The sequence below is a fragment of the Melanotaenia boesemani genome, chromosome 24, assembly GCF_017639745.1.
Source record: "Melanotaenia boesemani isolate fMelBoe1 chromosome 24, fMelBoe1.pri, whole genome shotgun sequence".
Taxonomy (NCBI): Eukaryota; Metazoa; Chordata; class Actinopteri; order Atheriniformes; family Melanotaeniidae; genus Melanotaenia; species Melanotaenia boesemani.
Genome location: NC_055705.1, coordinates 22,449,506 through 22,463,826, shown reverse-complemented (window position 1 = coordinate 22,463,826; position 14,321 = coordinate 22,449,506). Strand labels below are relative to the sequence as shown.

The window sequence follows — 14,321 nt, the reverse complement described above, 5'->3', positions numbered from 1 at the left end:
ACTATCTACAGCAGATGAACAGGATCTGAAATCCAGCAAAGACCTGAACCAGGAACTTCAGCTGATCCATCTACTGTTTCCTCATCAGAAATGGTCTCCATGGAAACGTGGCTCTTAAGGACGGAAACGGAGAAAAGCATGAGGTAGGTCACATGACACAAGAACTGGACTAAAGATCAGTGGAAACAGGTCTGTATTAACAATTTTATTAACATTGAAGTAATCTTTTATAAATATATTCAGTTATTTTAATATTTATTTTTAATTAATAATGTATTTTTATTAATAACCATATATTTATGTATTGGAATTGGGGCACTTGATATTTATGTAGTTTAGAGTAAAAATCCCTGCAACCTGTAGCTAGCAGTGTGGGCCTTTGACTCTTCTACTTTTGGATCTCTACCATATGCTCTCAGCTTGGAGCTTGGAAAGATGTGTTTTCCCATCATTGTGATCTCATAAACCTCATGTGGACCCAGCTACTTTGCAAGGTAATAATATAAAACCAGATTAGCTGTTTGATTGTTTCTTGAGTTTATGCTAAGCTAGCCACAGCTAGCTTCAGTTTCATACTAAATGTCTTGATCTGGGGGGAAACATTTTCTAAAACCACTCTATGCTTCTCTCTCAGCTTGATCGTGTCCGGCTCAGACGAACGTGTCCCGGCTGAAGCTTCGACTGAGCTGCCCCGTTGCTCCGGGTGTTCGGCTCTTCCTGCCTGAGTAATACAACGGCGGCTGCGTGTATGTCCGTCTGGTACGGGCCGTGACGTAAGAAACCCGTCTCCCAGGTCTTCTTGCTGGGCTGATGTAGGTATAAACAATACACCTGTCATGGTCTGAAATATATTTAATAAATGGATTATAATTTAAGGAGGATTTTTTTTTTTTTTTAGTTTACCCAGATTGTAGACCTTCTTTTCCAGAGAAGTACATGAGCACCGCCCCTCCAGAGATGAGAAGGATGGCGCCTCCCCAACCAATGAAAACCGCAGCTCCAAGTTCAAATCTAAACAGGAAACATCAAGGTATATAAACAGTTTCTCATGCACTCTTATTCATTTCTATGTTTAAATATTCATAAAGTGACAATAAGAACTCACTTCTGCTCCTTGAAGTTTGGATCCACAAATTCTGACACGAGTTTGTTGGCCCACCAAGAGTAAGTGATCATACCACAAAATCCTACCGGAAAATATTGATTTATAAATATTGTTTACATATTTATTTAAAGTTTGAATAGTCTTAAATAATACTAAGACACTAATAATAATAATAATACTTACCTGAAGCCAGGTAAGTTACACCACCAGCGAATGTCACCCTTGCATTGATAATCTCTGTTCCGCCAATTTTAGTGCATTTCATCCCGATGAGGGTGAGGACGCCGCCAAAGAAGCCGCTGATGATGGCACAGATCGCAAGCGCCCTGCAGGCATGAAGGAACGCTGGAAAAACAGAAAAGCTACAGAATAAATTCATTATCTTACTTTACTTTGCTTTTGTGCACATGTGCGTATTACATTCACTTTTTTCTTTTTTTTAAAGGGAAGCTGTTTTTCTGAATTAACAAGATAATTTTGCAGAAAAAAATATATGAGATATTTTAAAAAAAATCTTTGGTTTATGAAATTTACAAACTATTTCCTACTTCTACGATTATGAGAAATGATGTCCACCATGATGAGTCGGGGGAATCTGCAGGAAACCTCATTTTAACCAACAACTGCTTTACAGTGTGAAAGTGATAAAGTTCATGCTGTGTACTGTGAGAAAATGCCTGGTTTGTATGTTTATTCACATTATAATTTAACTCTTTACAGCTAATATAAAGGTGAAAATGATATCATGATATTTGGTAATATATGAAACTATGTATTTAATCTGATGCTTGTCTTCTGTCCCCTGGTGGACACCATTTGATATGACAGTAATGAACAGTACATAAATGCAAATATTTATTTATTTATTTATTTGTGCATTTACTTAACCCTTTAAAGCCAGATTTTAAAAAGTGGGGAGGAAAGTCAATTTTCTTTAACTTGAAGTCTTTCATTTGACGTTTAAAAAAAAAGTCAAAAAATAGTTAACAAAATTATTTTTGGTATATTTTTTAAATATCACCGTGTAATATGTCAAAATTATTGTAGTGTAGTCTTCTAGCTCCTGGTCTTCATCAGGAGGCAGAAGGTAAGTATGAGTATTTTACCACAAAGTGATGCAAAAGGTCTTAGAAATTATATGTATCATTTATGATACATATGCAAAGGGCTAAATAAAAACTTAAGATTTTTTTTTTTTAAAAATGTCTACCCATTTTTTTCTTGGGTCAGACAGGTATAGGCTGTGTCCAAATGTGCACCCTACGCCCTGCATAGGGCCCTATATATGGGTCACGCCATTTTGAGTGTCCCAATATCCAGACAGAAAAAGTAGGGCACTCAAAATTACCCACAATGCATCTTGAAAAGTAGTGAGCATTGATGGTCACTAGATGGGTCAATATAGACCACAATGCATTGCGGGCAGAAGCTCAACATGGCGCAAGGAGGAGAAAAAATTTAGCTGCGAGAAATTACCTATAAGCAAACAAAGAATAAAATATAACATATATATAAAAATATTTACACACAACTTTGGATTGGATTTGTAATGACGTCCACAACCACGCGGGTTGTGGTTGCCGTGGTGACGACGGTGGTCACATTGTTTGCGGCGAGGAAAAAATAGGCAGCTTCGTGTCTAAATCGCCAAAAGAACGAGTCACTATGTAGTGCAGCCCTATGTAGTGAGCGAGCGGTTAGGGAGTAGGGTGGACAGTCGGACACAGCCCTAGACTGTATTTAAAATATGGACGGAGCCTGCGTGACATCACCCTGTAGTTGGAGCACACCCTCCGGTCCCCCCTTTTGAAGAGGGGGACCACCACCCCAGTCTGCCAGTCCAGGGGAACTGTTCCCGATGTCCACGCGATGCTGCAGAGGCGTGTCAGCCAAGACAGCCCTACAGCATCCAGAGCCTTAAGGAACTCTGGGTGGACCTCATCCACCCCCGGGGCCTTGCCACCGAGGAGCCTTTTAACCACCTCAGCGGCCTCAGCCCCAGCGATGGAAGAGCCAGCACCAGCTACCCCAGACTCTGCTTCCTCATCGGAAGACGTGTTGGTGGGATTGAGGAGGTCTTCGAAGTATTCCACCGCCTCACAATGTCCCGAGTCGAGGTCAGCATTAAAACAATATATTTATACATATTTATATTTTATATATTTGTCGTTCAGAAAAACATATTTTTTTCTGAGGGGGGGTGTATTTTACATATTTAAATTTTAAAAAGTACCAATGATGACCAGAACAAAAGCTTTAATAGATTCCTGTTCAAAAAGCTTCTGAATTCAGTTCACTTTTCCTTGATCTCTATCTCTACATTTTATGAAAACAACAAAAATCAACCACCAGACAGGTGCTTTTATTAAATTAGCTTCAAGTCTAGCAGTCTAATACGATGATGGCTTACCAATTATCTTCCCACCTCTTTTTAAATGTCCAAATTATTTATTTCCATTATTAAATGGTTCAAATTATGTAGTTTATTTAAATGGACATTATTTGTCACAACAAAACTTGTTGCAAGAGCTAAGTTTAATCAGAGACTGATGGGAAATGAGTGGGGTAAAATAGGATGCTTTTTTTATTAAATTAAACTTGTAAGTGTCCCACCTTTCAAAAATCATTTTCACACGGTCCCTAACTCTGTTCAGCATTTATTTACTTAAAGGATTGTTGGTAATTTAAATCGTTCGGGGTTCCTTACCTGGCAGAGCAAGCATGGATGGGAAGTCCTTACAGTCGGACACCCCTGTGCTGTCCGTAATGCAGTCCCTCCACAGATTGGAGTAGTGATGGAAGGTCGTCAGCACCGTGCTGCCCACCTGTGAGAACCTCCAGTACTCTGTGGGAAGAGTTGAACATACCAGGATCCAGCCACACAGGCAGGACACAAAGCAGCCGATCTCCACATACATCACCACCGTTCGGTACCTCATGATGGATTCTGGTCCTCCACCTAGAGGTGAATTAAACTGAGAACGTCTCGCTGCTGGAAATGGAACTGATGTTGTGGTGAAAGACCAGCAGTGTGGATGTTTGGTGTTCTTCGCATCTTATCTTTTAGATAATTTTGTCCAGTAAGCATCCCTTATGTTCCCAGCAGGGAGGGGGAAAGATAACATTACACCACCATATCCTAACAGTTACACTTAGTTTTACATGACCTTGACTAAAATGTCAAAATAATAGTAAACACAACTGTTTTAAATCCATTATGTAGATAAATAATGAAATGTTATCTACAAACCATGTTTACACATTTATTACGGAACTAGGATAGGGACATAAGTTTTCTAACTCGTATCTCCATATTTAACTACGACAACAAATACACGAGTACATATTAATTCTAGAAGTCAGAAACTAAAAGTAAATTTCAAGTTAAAAAAAAAAAGAGGCTATTTTAACAGCTTTTAAATGACATTTTTTAAGTTAGAAAATTTAAAAGTCTGGAAACAAGTAAATTTTTTAAATCTGAAAACAAGTTATTTTTTAAAGCTGGAGAGAGAAAGTAAATTGTATAAGTCTAAAAACACAAGTCAATTTTACAATCTGAAAATCCCAATAAGTTTTAATCATTTGAAAATTATTTCCCTGAAGTTGGTAAATGTAAGTTTTACAAATCTGCAAACAAGTAAAAATTAAAGGGACATTGTGTAACATTTTCTATCGTCTACTGGCTAAAATCGATGTCTGCATGTGTATATGTGTTATCATTGGTGCATTATGACCTCCGCTAATAATCTGACACGTTCTCATGAGTGAAGTTTTTAGATTTGTTTATAGATATGACAGGTAAGCCGGTAGAGCAGCATCATGACGGTCTGCCATCTTAAAACTACAGCGGCCAGCAGAGGACAAACAGCACCAACGCAGAATCCCTGCGAGCCAGCGCACAGTGATTGAGAGGAGAAGATAAATGAGAGGCTTACTACCCCTGCAAGTTGGAAAATCAGTTAAATTATTCACAAACATGCAGGACCACGCATATGCAGCAGCAGCATGGTTTTCACCATCGTCAAGAAAGCGAAAAAGAGGACTTAAACGGCAGCGTGACCAAACCAAACAAAAAGGAGGATCAACATTAGGTTAGCCTTCCCTGGAAGGAGCTCAAGAAGAAGAAAGATTTTAAAAGGGATGTTTAAGTTGCAGCGTTCTCATCGACAATTAAGTCAATGGTTCTGCCAAAATGAGCCTAATGCTAACTTTTTTTATTTGGTTTTGTTCGTTACCATGGTTACCATGGGCAGCATAACAGTAGTTTCTTCTAAAACACACCATCCTCATTGGTACAGAAGTGCACGTTTACATGGTCTCAGTCGCTGTCATTGTCACGGTAAACGCCGGCTTTCGGTCGCGGTAAAGCCGGACTAACAGCTGGTGGGAAAGGCTTTATAAGCTGGTTTTACTGGGACATAAAACCAGTGTTGTGTCAATGCCAGTTTCCCCTTCAAGATCCGTCCCCCCTGTGAGAACCGTTCTTCCTTCTAAACACAGAGGAACCATATCTGACCGTTTGATGGGAAGCAGTTTGCAATATTTATGAAATCACAAACCTCCTTTGAGTGAACTCTCTATGAACTATCGGGTGACGTGCTTTTATCGGTGTTGTCGAGGCTTTTTGACACACGGTGGCTACTGTTGTTGTTGTGAGACGCTATACGTTAGAATGTGACACACAATTCCACGATTCCAACGTTACATGGAAGTAATTCTTACACAATGCCTCTTTAACAAGCTGGAATATTCAAGTCTGAAAATACATGTAAGTTTTACAACTACAAAAAGATTGTGGTACATTTTAAAAGCCTACTAAAGAACCAGTCTGATTCTTCTAAGTCCTAATTCATCACAGAGAGAAGGGCTACAATTCTCCCTCCACAACCAAGCTTTCCAGCGTACCCTCTTCTCCAGGACCCCCGACTTAACCTTACCAGGGAAGCTCTTTCATTCTTGTTTTAATCCAGACTTTTAGATTTAGTTTGGAGCTGTACAGTATTTGTTTCACAAATATGGAGATAGAAGTCGTAAAACGTATGTCCCTGACTTTGATCCAGTATGTATTAGGTGACAAAATGCCAGTGATTATTTTGATGACGTTAAATAAATACGAATTTATCCACTTAAACAATTATATTCTTTATTCTTTTACAGAGATGCCTTCATCTATAGCTACAACAGGGATTTTTTTTTTCCATGATCCAAAAATACGATGTTTGAATATTTAAAGAACAACAAAAAATTAACAAAAAGTGCAGTTTTTTTTTTTACATTGTTTATTTTCATGTTCATTTTGGGCACCAGATTAAATCACCAAAAGGTTTACATTTGGAGCATAAAACCTGAGAATGACCCAGTTTTTTTTTACCATAAACAGAATGATTCTGGAAACTGAAGCTGATGCTCTTTATGTTCATGTAAAAGTGCCCTTTTATCATGTTTACTGTAAACAACTTTCAGCTGTTAAATAATCACAACAAAGGCCATCTTGTACAAGGTTTGATCCTGTGTAAAAAAGCTGAAGTCAGCTTGTTTCTATATAAACAATATGCAGCCACATCTGATACGCCCGCATGAGAAGCTGATGACACACAAAAGGAAAATAAAAGACAAACCAGTGAGTTGATGTTGCTCTCAAAGCAGCTTAAACTTTATAGATGCAAACAAACTACTGTCCTCACAGCCGAGTAGTCGGAGAAAAGACGCTGTCTTCTGATTTACATTAAATAATTTCGTGTGGTTTCTGGCAGAGGTTTTTCAGGAGGATGGATGCTGACGACACACAAACACACACCCCAGGCTTAAAACTCCTGTAGCTTCCTCTTTGTATCACTGATATGGCTCAGCATCTTTTACCCACATTTATTTACCCACAGCTGAGGAGTCTTCATAGCAGTCCTTCCACAGGCCTGACTAATACCAGGCCGTCACTACCACAGAGGAGCCCCTGGACCCCATCACTGGGCCACCCTTAAATAGAGAAATGCAGCATATTACAACCAAATGTACTAAAATGTAAATATAAACAGAATCCCAACCCAAAAAAGCATAAACAACATATCAGATGCTGAAACTGAGCCGTTTTACAATTTCTTGGAAAATATGAGCTAATTTTTAATGTGATGGCAGAAACACATCAGTAAAAGTCTAAAACACATTTAGATTGGCAGCAGGTTGGTAACAGGACTGGGTATAAAAGGAGCATTTCAGAGTCTCTCAGATGGAAAGATGGACAGAGGTTCACCAATCTGAGACAAACTGGCTCTAAAAGTTGTGGAACAATTTCAGAAAAATGTTGAACATCCCACAATCTCCAGTGTGTCCTCAAGTGATTCAGAGAGTTGCAGGTCAAATACTGCCATCTTTGCTACTTCATGGAAAATATAATAAAAGTACCACTACTTTCCCCAAACTAAAATAATGCAACTTATCTTGGTTCAGGATTAACTTCAGTTTTTTTTCGCTTTTATGTTGAGTCTTTGATTTATTAAAAGAAAAGCAGAAATATATTCTGTATATTGGGACTGTCAAATAATGGATTAATTTACAGCTTTCCAATTAATTAATCATGATTTATCACACCTTTCAAATTCCTCATGATTAATCACAGCTTCCAAATCAATCATGATTAATCACAACTCGTTTTATATGCCTGAAATTTCTCAGTTTTTAATGTATTTTATCAACAGAACGAGCCGATGCTACAAATATTTACTGTTAACTGACATTCGCTTGGGTGAACTGCAGATGTCCAACGGTCAGTAAATGCAGCATGTAATGTACTTCTACATGCTGTTCTAAGTCATCTCCACCATGTTCTAGATCATAATTCAGAATTAATAAAACTTTTTTTTACTAATTATAAAAATCAAAAACCAGCAGATCTGTTGACTGAAGTTAAACAGCCGACATAGATGAAGAAACTGATAAAATCAGGATAAAAACAGCTTTTTCTTTTTATCATTGAAGGGTGTTTGTGATAAACGTCCTACAGCAGCTTCACCCAAAGTAAACACCTGCTGATAAATTATATCATTGAGAAGTTTTTCTTCACTTTTTTACATTAGATGATCACTTTAGCTGTAATAATCAGTTCAATATTTATCAATTCTAAACCTACAGAAGGTCTAATTTGTGCCATCTGTGCGGGTGTGGGACCCTGGAAGAGTTTGTGTTAATACACCCACATTCTCCACGGAGGTGACAGCCATGGTTGCTCCATTAATACTGGTTATTGTCAAATCCACCCATAGAACCAGCCAGCTGATCTTTTCCATCATGCTGCTCCACGTCCCGCTGTCATCACGGAGAAATGACGGATGTCTGGGGCTTGTCATGCAGCACATGTGCTAATTACGTTAAAAATATTACAATTAATTACATAAATTAATTCTTGCTGTTAATGCATGAGAGGCCTAATATCTATCTATATATATATATATATATATGTGTGTGTGTGTGTGTGTGTGCAGTCCACGAGCAGGTCCAGGATTTGAGTCGGCCTCCTCCACATTCTTTTAGTCTACTAACAGCTTCTTGGAGCATTGCGTCTAAAACTTCAATAGAAAAAGGTTTCTAGCTGAATTAAGTGAAAACACAAAGATTTTATTTTACCTTCATATCTTGTCCAGTAAATAAATTCTCCTGTCGCTGCTTCAGTGGTTGAATGAAGGTTTAAATAAGTTTTTACTTTTTTACTGTTTACTGTAATGTAAAGGTATTAAAAATACAAAATGCGCGTCTTAATGCAAGTTTTAATAGAATATAAGCAATAAACAACAACGAGTAAAAGATGTTTTTAAACAACTTTTTTTATTAACATAAAACAATCCGGTAATATTCATTTGTTCATACATGTATTAAAATGCTGCTGATCCCATGTATTAGTTTGTCTTTCCCTTTTTTACCAAACTGACTCAAATGTAGGAATTTTTGCTGAACGATTGAGTTTTATTCCTTAAACGTTGCGACATCAAGGACACAGTTTGACTTCTGCTTGACTCTGACAAAACAGACTGGCTGGTCTTTGAAGATATGCTGAACTGCAGCTCAGATCCTGTTCCAGATCTTGATGATCTTGATGATCTGGATGATCCTGCAGACCCGATAGACTGAACAGTCCGGCCTGTCGATGACGACCTCCCTGAACTGGACGTGGACTCTGATTTGGTGGAGATGGAAGAGACGTCTGAGCTGCCAGATCTGAAGGACCGCTCAGTGCTGGAGGACAGTTTGGTTTTGGAGGTGACCCCTAATACTGTGGAGAGGGCCATGGTGGATTTGTTTTGTTCTGGGTCTGGCTGTGCCTCCATGGTGATCACCCTAATGAGAGACAGATTGTGATAATTAACCATGTACAATGTGCATTTTTGCCAATATCCAATTTCTTCCCAACAATATTTTGATTGATAAGTAATCTGGTGTTGCCATGTGTTGGTGCCATCAAGATTAAAAATGAGCTAATATATCCGTTATATAGAGAACATAAAATTATCAATGAAGAAAACAACAAATTAGTTATCTCAGTTATAGAAAACAGTTATGTTTATGTCAAGATAATGACACTGTTGGCCAATTTATTTTAAGATACTGATGTTTTTAAGAAAAAAAATTCAAGTATGTCACCATCGGCTTTTGTACAATACGGATAACATACCGATAATATTGTACATTTCCACTGTTAATAAGACAACACCAGTTTAAACACTTCAAATTTATTAGCTTAAGGTAATGGCATAAATTATTCAAGTGTCTCTTGAGAAAAATCTGTTATATTTTTAAGAGGATAATTATTCCGTCATCCAGAGAAAACAGTTCTTATTATCTTGGGGTAGTTAACTTATAATGAGGTTAAAAAAATTTTTTTTTAAAATTCTTGGCTGCCTCCATATTCTGTACATTACAGATAAAATAGATAAAATGCCAATAATATTGCACATTCCTTAATTTTTATATATATATATATATGTATGTATGTATATAAATTAGATATAAACATTTTAGAATTTTTACTTCAAGATAATGACATAAATTATTCTATTATCTCTAGAAAATAATCAGTCATTAAAAAAAAAAAACATGAATTATTTTGTTATCTCAAGAAAACAATTTTTCTTTTGCGATAACATGACAGTTTACTCATTATTTCTAGAAATTACATTAGCCTTTTGTTTTCCCAAATTTGGCCACCCTCAGCTTCCATACAATGCTGATATCATGCATTCCTATAAATATTGTCAATAAAAACTATTTTTAGACACTTAAAAACAGTGAGTTTAAGATAAAGACGAATGTTATTCTGTTATCTCTAGAAAAGTCCTTTTTGTCTCAAGATAACGAGATCGTTTAATATTGTTTTTAAAAAAAATTACATTTGACCGCCCTCTGCCTCTGTTCAATACAGATAGTGTGGGTAATATTTTACATTCTTACTATAAGTAAGATAAGAATATCAATTGTGAATATTTTAGACACTTTAAAATTGTTAGCTTTGAATAACAAGATAAAATACCCCATTTTCTCTAGAAAATAATCCTTGTCATTTTTAAAAACATGGATTATTCTGTGATCTTGATTAAACAATTCTTGTAACTTTGACATAAGTAGAAGTAGAGACGGCCAAGACTGTTTTTAACCTTGAGATAATTTCAAGGTTAAAGTCAATCCTGGGCTGTCCTCAGCTTATAACATGGCTGTAATCATGTATTTCTATCATTAGGATACAAATATAAATTATAACTATTTTAGACACTTCAAAATTGTTAGAAGATAACATTAATTATTCCATATTATATGGAAAATAATCACTGTCATTTCAAGAAAACAACATGAATTATTCCATCATTTTGAGGAGACCTTTCTCCTGATAGAACAAGATAATTAACTCAAAATTTACAGAAAATAATGTTTTCAATTTTTCAATCTTGGCTGCCCTCAGCTTCCATACAATATAGATGACATGCCGAAAATACAATGCATTCCTATTATTAATAAAGTAAAACAAAAGTCAGTTATAAGTATTTTAGACAATATACATTTGTTAGTTTAAAATAATGATATGTTATTTTGATCTCAAGATAATAAAGTTAAGAAGATCAGTCCTGTCTGTCCTCGGCTTCCAAATATATAACATAAGTCCCAGGAAATATCTCAAGTCTGGACACAGGAGCAAAAGGTAGAAAAGTGAAAGTATCTTGAGGATAAAGATGAGTCATGAGTTAGTCAACTTTGCTTCCATTTCAGCATTGAGGCTATTTCATCATGACTTTGTTCTCTTGTTAATCTAACAAAAAAATAACTTAATCATTGTTTGTACTGAAAGCCTGATTGTTAACTTCTGCTTCACCCTCTGCACACACCCACCGTTTCCAGACGTCTAAGCACTGACGGAGCTTGTCCATTGCCAATAATGAGTCACTGCTTAAACACACCGTGGTCATAGTTTATTCACGTCCACGGACATGTTACTACAGATATCTGTCTGCACTCACGTGGCTTCCTCTCCACACAGCGGTTTACACACCGACCACAGATGGAAGAAACCACCGGCCACGTGAAAGACCGAGCCCACCCAGCCGAGGAACACCGGGGTGCCGAGGTTAAACCTGTTAATATTAAACAGAAATACTCTTAGATTACTATAGAAAGATTTCAGCTGTGATACCTCGGCCTGTTAACTTACCTGAGACCTGTAAAATCAGGTGTGAAGAACTCTATTGACACGTACTGGGCATACACAGCATAACCACATGAGGACAACACACCTGAAGAAAATCCAAAAAGAAGCTTAGACTTAGATTTTTAAAAATATATTTTTAAAAAATCTAATAAATTAAAAAAAAACAACAATTTTTAAAAATCATCTAATAAATTTCTAAAAATGTTTTTTTTTATTGATTTCATAAATTCATACAAATTGGATATAAAATATATATATTTGTAAGAAAAATTGCTGGATTCAGTTTGTTTCTGTAAGTTCACCAGCAAATAAAATTGAATTCCTCAAACGGCTGAATTTTCATTATATAAGAGGGCAACCCACACAGGTAACTGAAGAGTTAATTAAAAACACTTGTTCAGCTTTATTCACACCATAAGAAATAAGATAAAGATTATAAATTGAATTATTTATCTATCGTGAAATCGAGACATTTACCACTGATGATGTGGCACAGTCCACCAGAGTAGATCTTCTTGTGCTTTGACCGGTCTTTACCACCAATGTAGGTGCACTCCATACCGAGCAGACTGAGGATAAACCCCAGCATGCCGAGGGAAAGCGCTGCCATCAGCAGACCTCGCACTATCTGGATGTGGCCTGGAGTCACACAGAAGGACAGAAAGATACTTATAAAATCTGCAAGACAAAGAATCGATGCATTAATATATGTTCGCGTACCCTCCACAGACCAGAGCATGGGAAAGTCGTAACAATTGGTGACGGCGGTTGAGTCTGTAAAACAGGATTTCCACAAGCTGGACCAGTACCAGGCCACAGTCATGACGGACCGGCCCCCTTGGCCGCTGACAGCAGAGATTTTCCATCTCTCCATGGCCATAGTACAGGCCACAAAGATCCAGCCCAGCACCGTCATCAAGAATCCCCAAATCTGGACCACTCTGATCTTCATCTCTGGACCTCTCTCTGGCTGGGCTCTTGTAGATTTCAGACACTGAAGCAACTGATTTATTTTTTGATTTGTCTTCAGTATCTACTCCCTCAGTTGTGAAGAAATAGAGTTGATCCCGAGTCCTACAGATGTGTCCTTCTCCTCAGAAGCCCTCTGCAGACAGCTGGAAGGACATATGGACTGGTACAAAGATGTGGAGGACGGTTGTTATGCAAGTATTTCTGTATATGTGGGTGAGAGACAACAATCTTGTTCCCATGGGTCACAGCTCAGTGTTATTAGATCTGAATCTAGACTGAAAGTGCACATCCAGACGTGCATCTCAAATTACTGGACTTACCCTCATATACAGTTATAGTTTATAAAGAGGAACGTCTTTTTATATATCAATTAGTAATTCAACCCATTAAAGCCCAACCTAAGAGAAAATGGGGAGAAAAATTTAGTGTTTTTTATTCTGAAGTTTTTATTTGGCCCTTTAACAAAATGTAAAACAAAATAATTAACAAGAATAATTTTTGTATATTTATTGTTTATTACCATGTGATATGTCAAAATTATAGTAGTTCAAAATGTGTCCACCAGGGGGCAGAAGATAAGTATCAGATTGTGTTCAACATGGTTTAAAAGGCTAAATAAGTAGCACTGACACCTAGTGTTTCAAATCAGAACTGCAGTAAAAAAGAAAAACAGGGAGAACGTTCTTCCTCCCTCCCTCGCCCCGGAAAGTTTAGCACAGGTTGCCGGTTTGTGAGAGGACGGCTCTTCCGTCACATAACTCTTACTTTGAAAGGAGAAAAACTTGACAAAAACCTTGTTGATGTAGATAGAAATATTGTTTTATCCCTCTCAACAAATGAGAACATTTTAAAATATTTTTACAGAAAAAATCCTAATTATTTAGCCTTTAAGTAAAGTTTTTACGTAAAGTGATGCAAAAGTTCTCTGTATAAAACTGTATGAATGAGGTATGATCCATACGGCATTAAGGACTTCATTTAATGTATTTTACTTGTTTGGAGCAATAATTTTGTAATTCTGTTGTATTGCACTCAGGAAGCCTGTAGCTAACAGCTAAATTTAATCGAAAAATGTTTACTTTCCTACTTTTTTTCTGAGTAGGAGAGTTAGGATTATGACTAGGTTTCTAGTTACAGATGCCCAGTAACTTACACGCGAATTATTCTGTAACAAACAATTTTTCTCCTGACATAACACGGTAAGAAACTTTTTCTACTTATTTTTTTAGTTCTCTTTTTATACATTTTTGTCTAAGTTTGGCCGTCGTCAGCTTCCATACAATACATGTAGAACGCTGATAATAAAATGCCTTTTTATCATTAATGTAATGAAATTGTTATAATTGTTTTAGACACTTTGAAATGGTTAGCTAAGGATATAGACAGATTATTATGTTTTTATTCCATCTATAAAACTGTGGGATCAGTACAAACACATTAAAAACAATATAAAAAAAACACAAAACAGTAAACGCAGGATTTTTTTCTGAAACTGAAAAATCATTCATCAGCTTTATGAGTGTCCAAATCTATCCAAATACAGGATTTGTTAGAAGAGAAATA

At 36.7% G+C, this 14,321-nt stretch overlaps 2 protein-coding genes and 1 long non-coding RNA gene across 3 annotated transcripts; 1 reads left to right on the top strand and 2 right to left on the bottom strand.

The window, feature by feature from the left end:
* Positions 1–185: 185 nt before the first annotated feature.
* LOC121635770 (claudin-10-like) lies at positions 186–4,156 on the bottom strand. The gene is made up of 5 exons (XM_041979096.1): positions 3,813–4,156; positions 1,289–1,450; positions 1,106–1,187; positions 904–1,011; positions 186–807 (listed from the first exon to the last, which is right to left on the bottom strand). The coding sequence occupies exons 1-5, from the start codon at positions 4,042–4,044 to the stop codon at positions 651–653; spliced, it is 741 nt and encodes a 246-aa protein (XP_041835030.1). The 5' UTR covers positions 4,045–4,156; the 3' UTR covers positions 186–650.
* LOC121635771 lies at positions 709–9,214 on the top strand. Its single transcript, XR_006009529.1, has 3 exons — positions 709–812; positions 899–1,030; positions 9,123–9,214. It is a non-coding gene; the product is annotated as an uncharacterized LOC121635771 (long non-coding RNA).
* cldn10e (claudin 10e) lies at positions 8,908–12,923 on the bottom strand. Its single transcript, XM_041979095.1, has 5 exons — positions 12,507–12,923; positions 12,264–12,425; positions 11,790–11,871; positions 11,599–11,712; positions 8,908–9,430 (listed from the first exon to the last, which is right to left on the bottom strand). The coding sequence occupies exons 1-5, from the start codon at positions 12,736–12,738 to the stop codon at positions 9,025–9,027; spliced, it is 996 nt and encodes a 331-aa protein (XP_041835029.1). The 5' UTR covers positions 12,739–12,923; the 3' UTR covers positions 8,908–9,024.
* Between the last annotated feature and the right edge of the window lie 1,398 nt (positions 12,924–14,321).

What these genes read in the sequence shown, in the direction of transcription:
- LOC121635770 (XM_041979096.1), bottom strand. Translation starts at nt 4,044, where the DNA reads ATGAGGTACCGAACGGTGGTGATGTATGTGGAGATCGGCTGCTTTGTG. An exon ending in TGTAACTTACCTGGCTTCAG is followed by an intron (nt 1,188 to 1,288) that starts GTAAGTATTATT and finishes ATTTTCCGGTAG; the next exon opens with GATTTTGTGGTATGATCACT. An exon ending in AAAGAAGGTCTACAATCTGG is followed by an intron (nt 808 to 903) that starts GTAAACTAAAAA and finishes TACCTACATCAG; the next exon opens with CCCAGCAAGAAGACCTGGGA.
- cldn10e (XM_041979095.1), bottom strand. Translation starts at nt 12,738, where the DNA reads ATGAAGATCAGAGTGGTCCAGATTTGGGGATTCTTGATGACGGTGCTG. An exon ending in CATGCTCTGGTCTGTGGAGG is followed by an intron (nt 12,426 to 12,506) that starts GTACGCGAACAT and finishes GTGTGACTCCAG; the next exon opens with GCCACATCCAGATAGTGCGA. An exon ending in ACTGTGCCACATCATCAGTG is followed by an intron (nt 11,872 to 12,263) that starts GTAAATGTCTCG and finishes GATTTTCTTCAG; the next exon opens with GTGTGTTGTCCTCATGTGGT.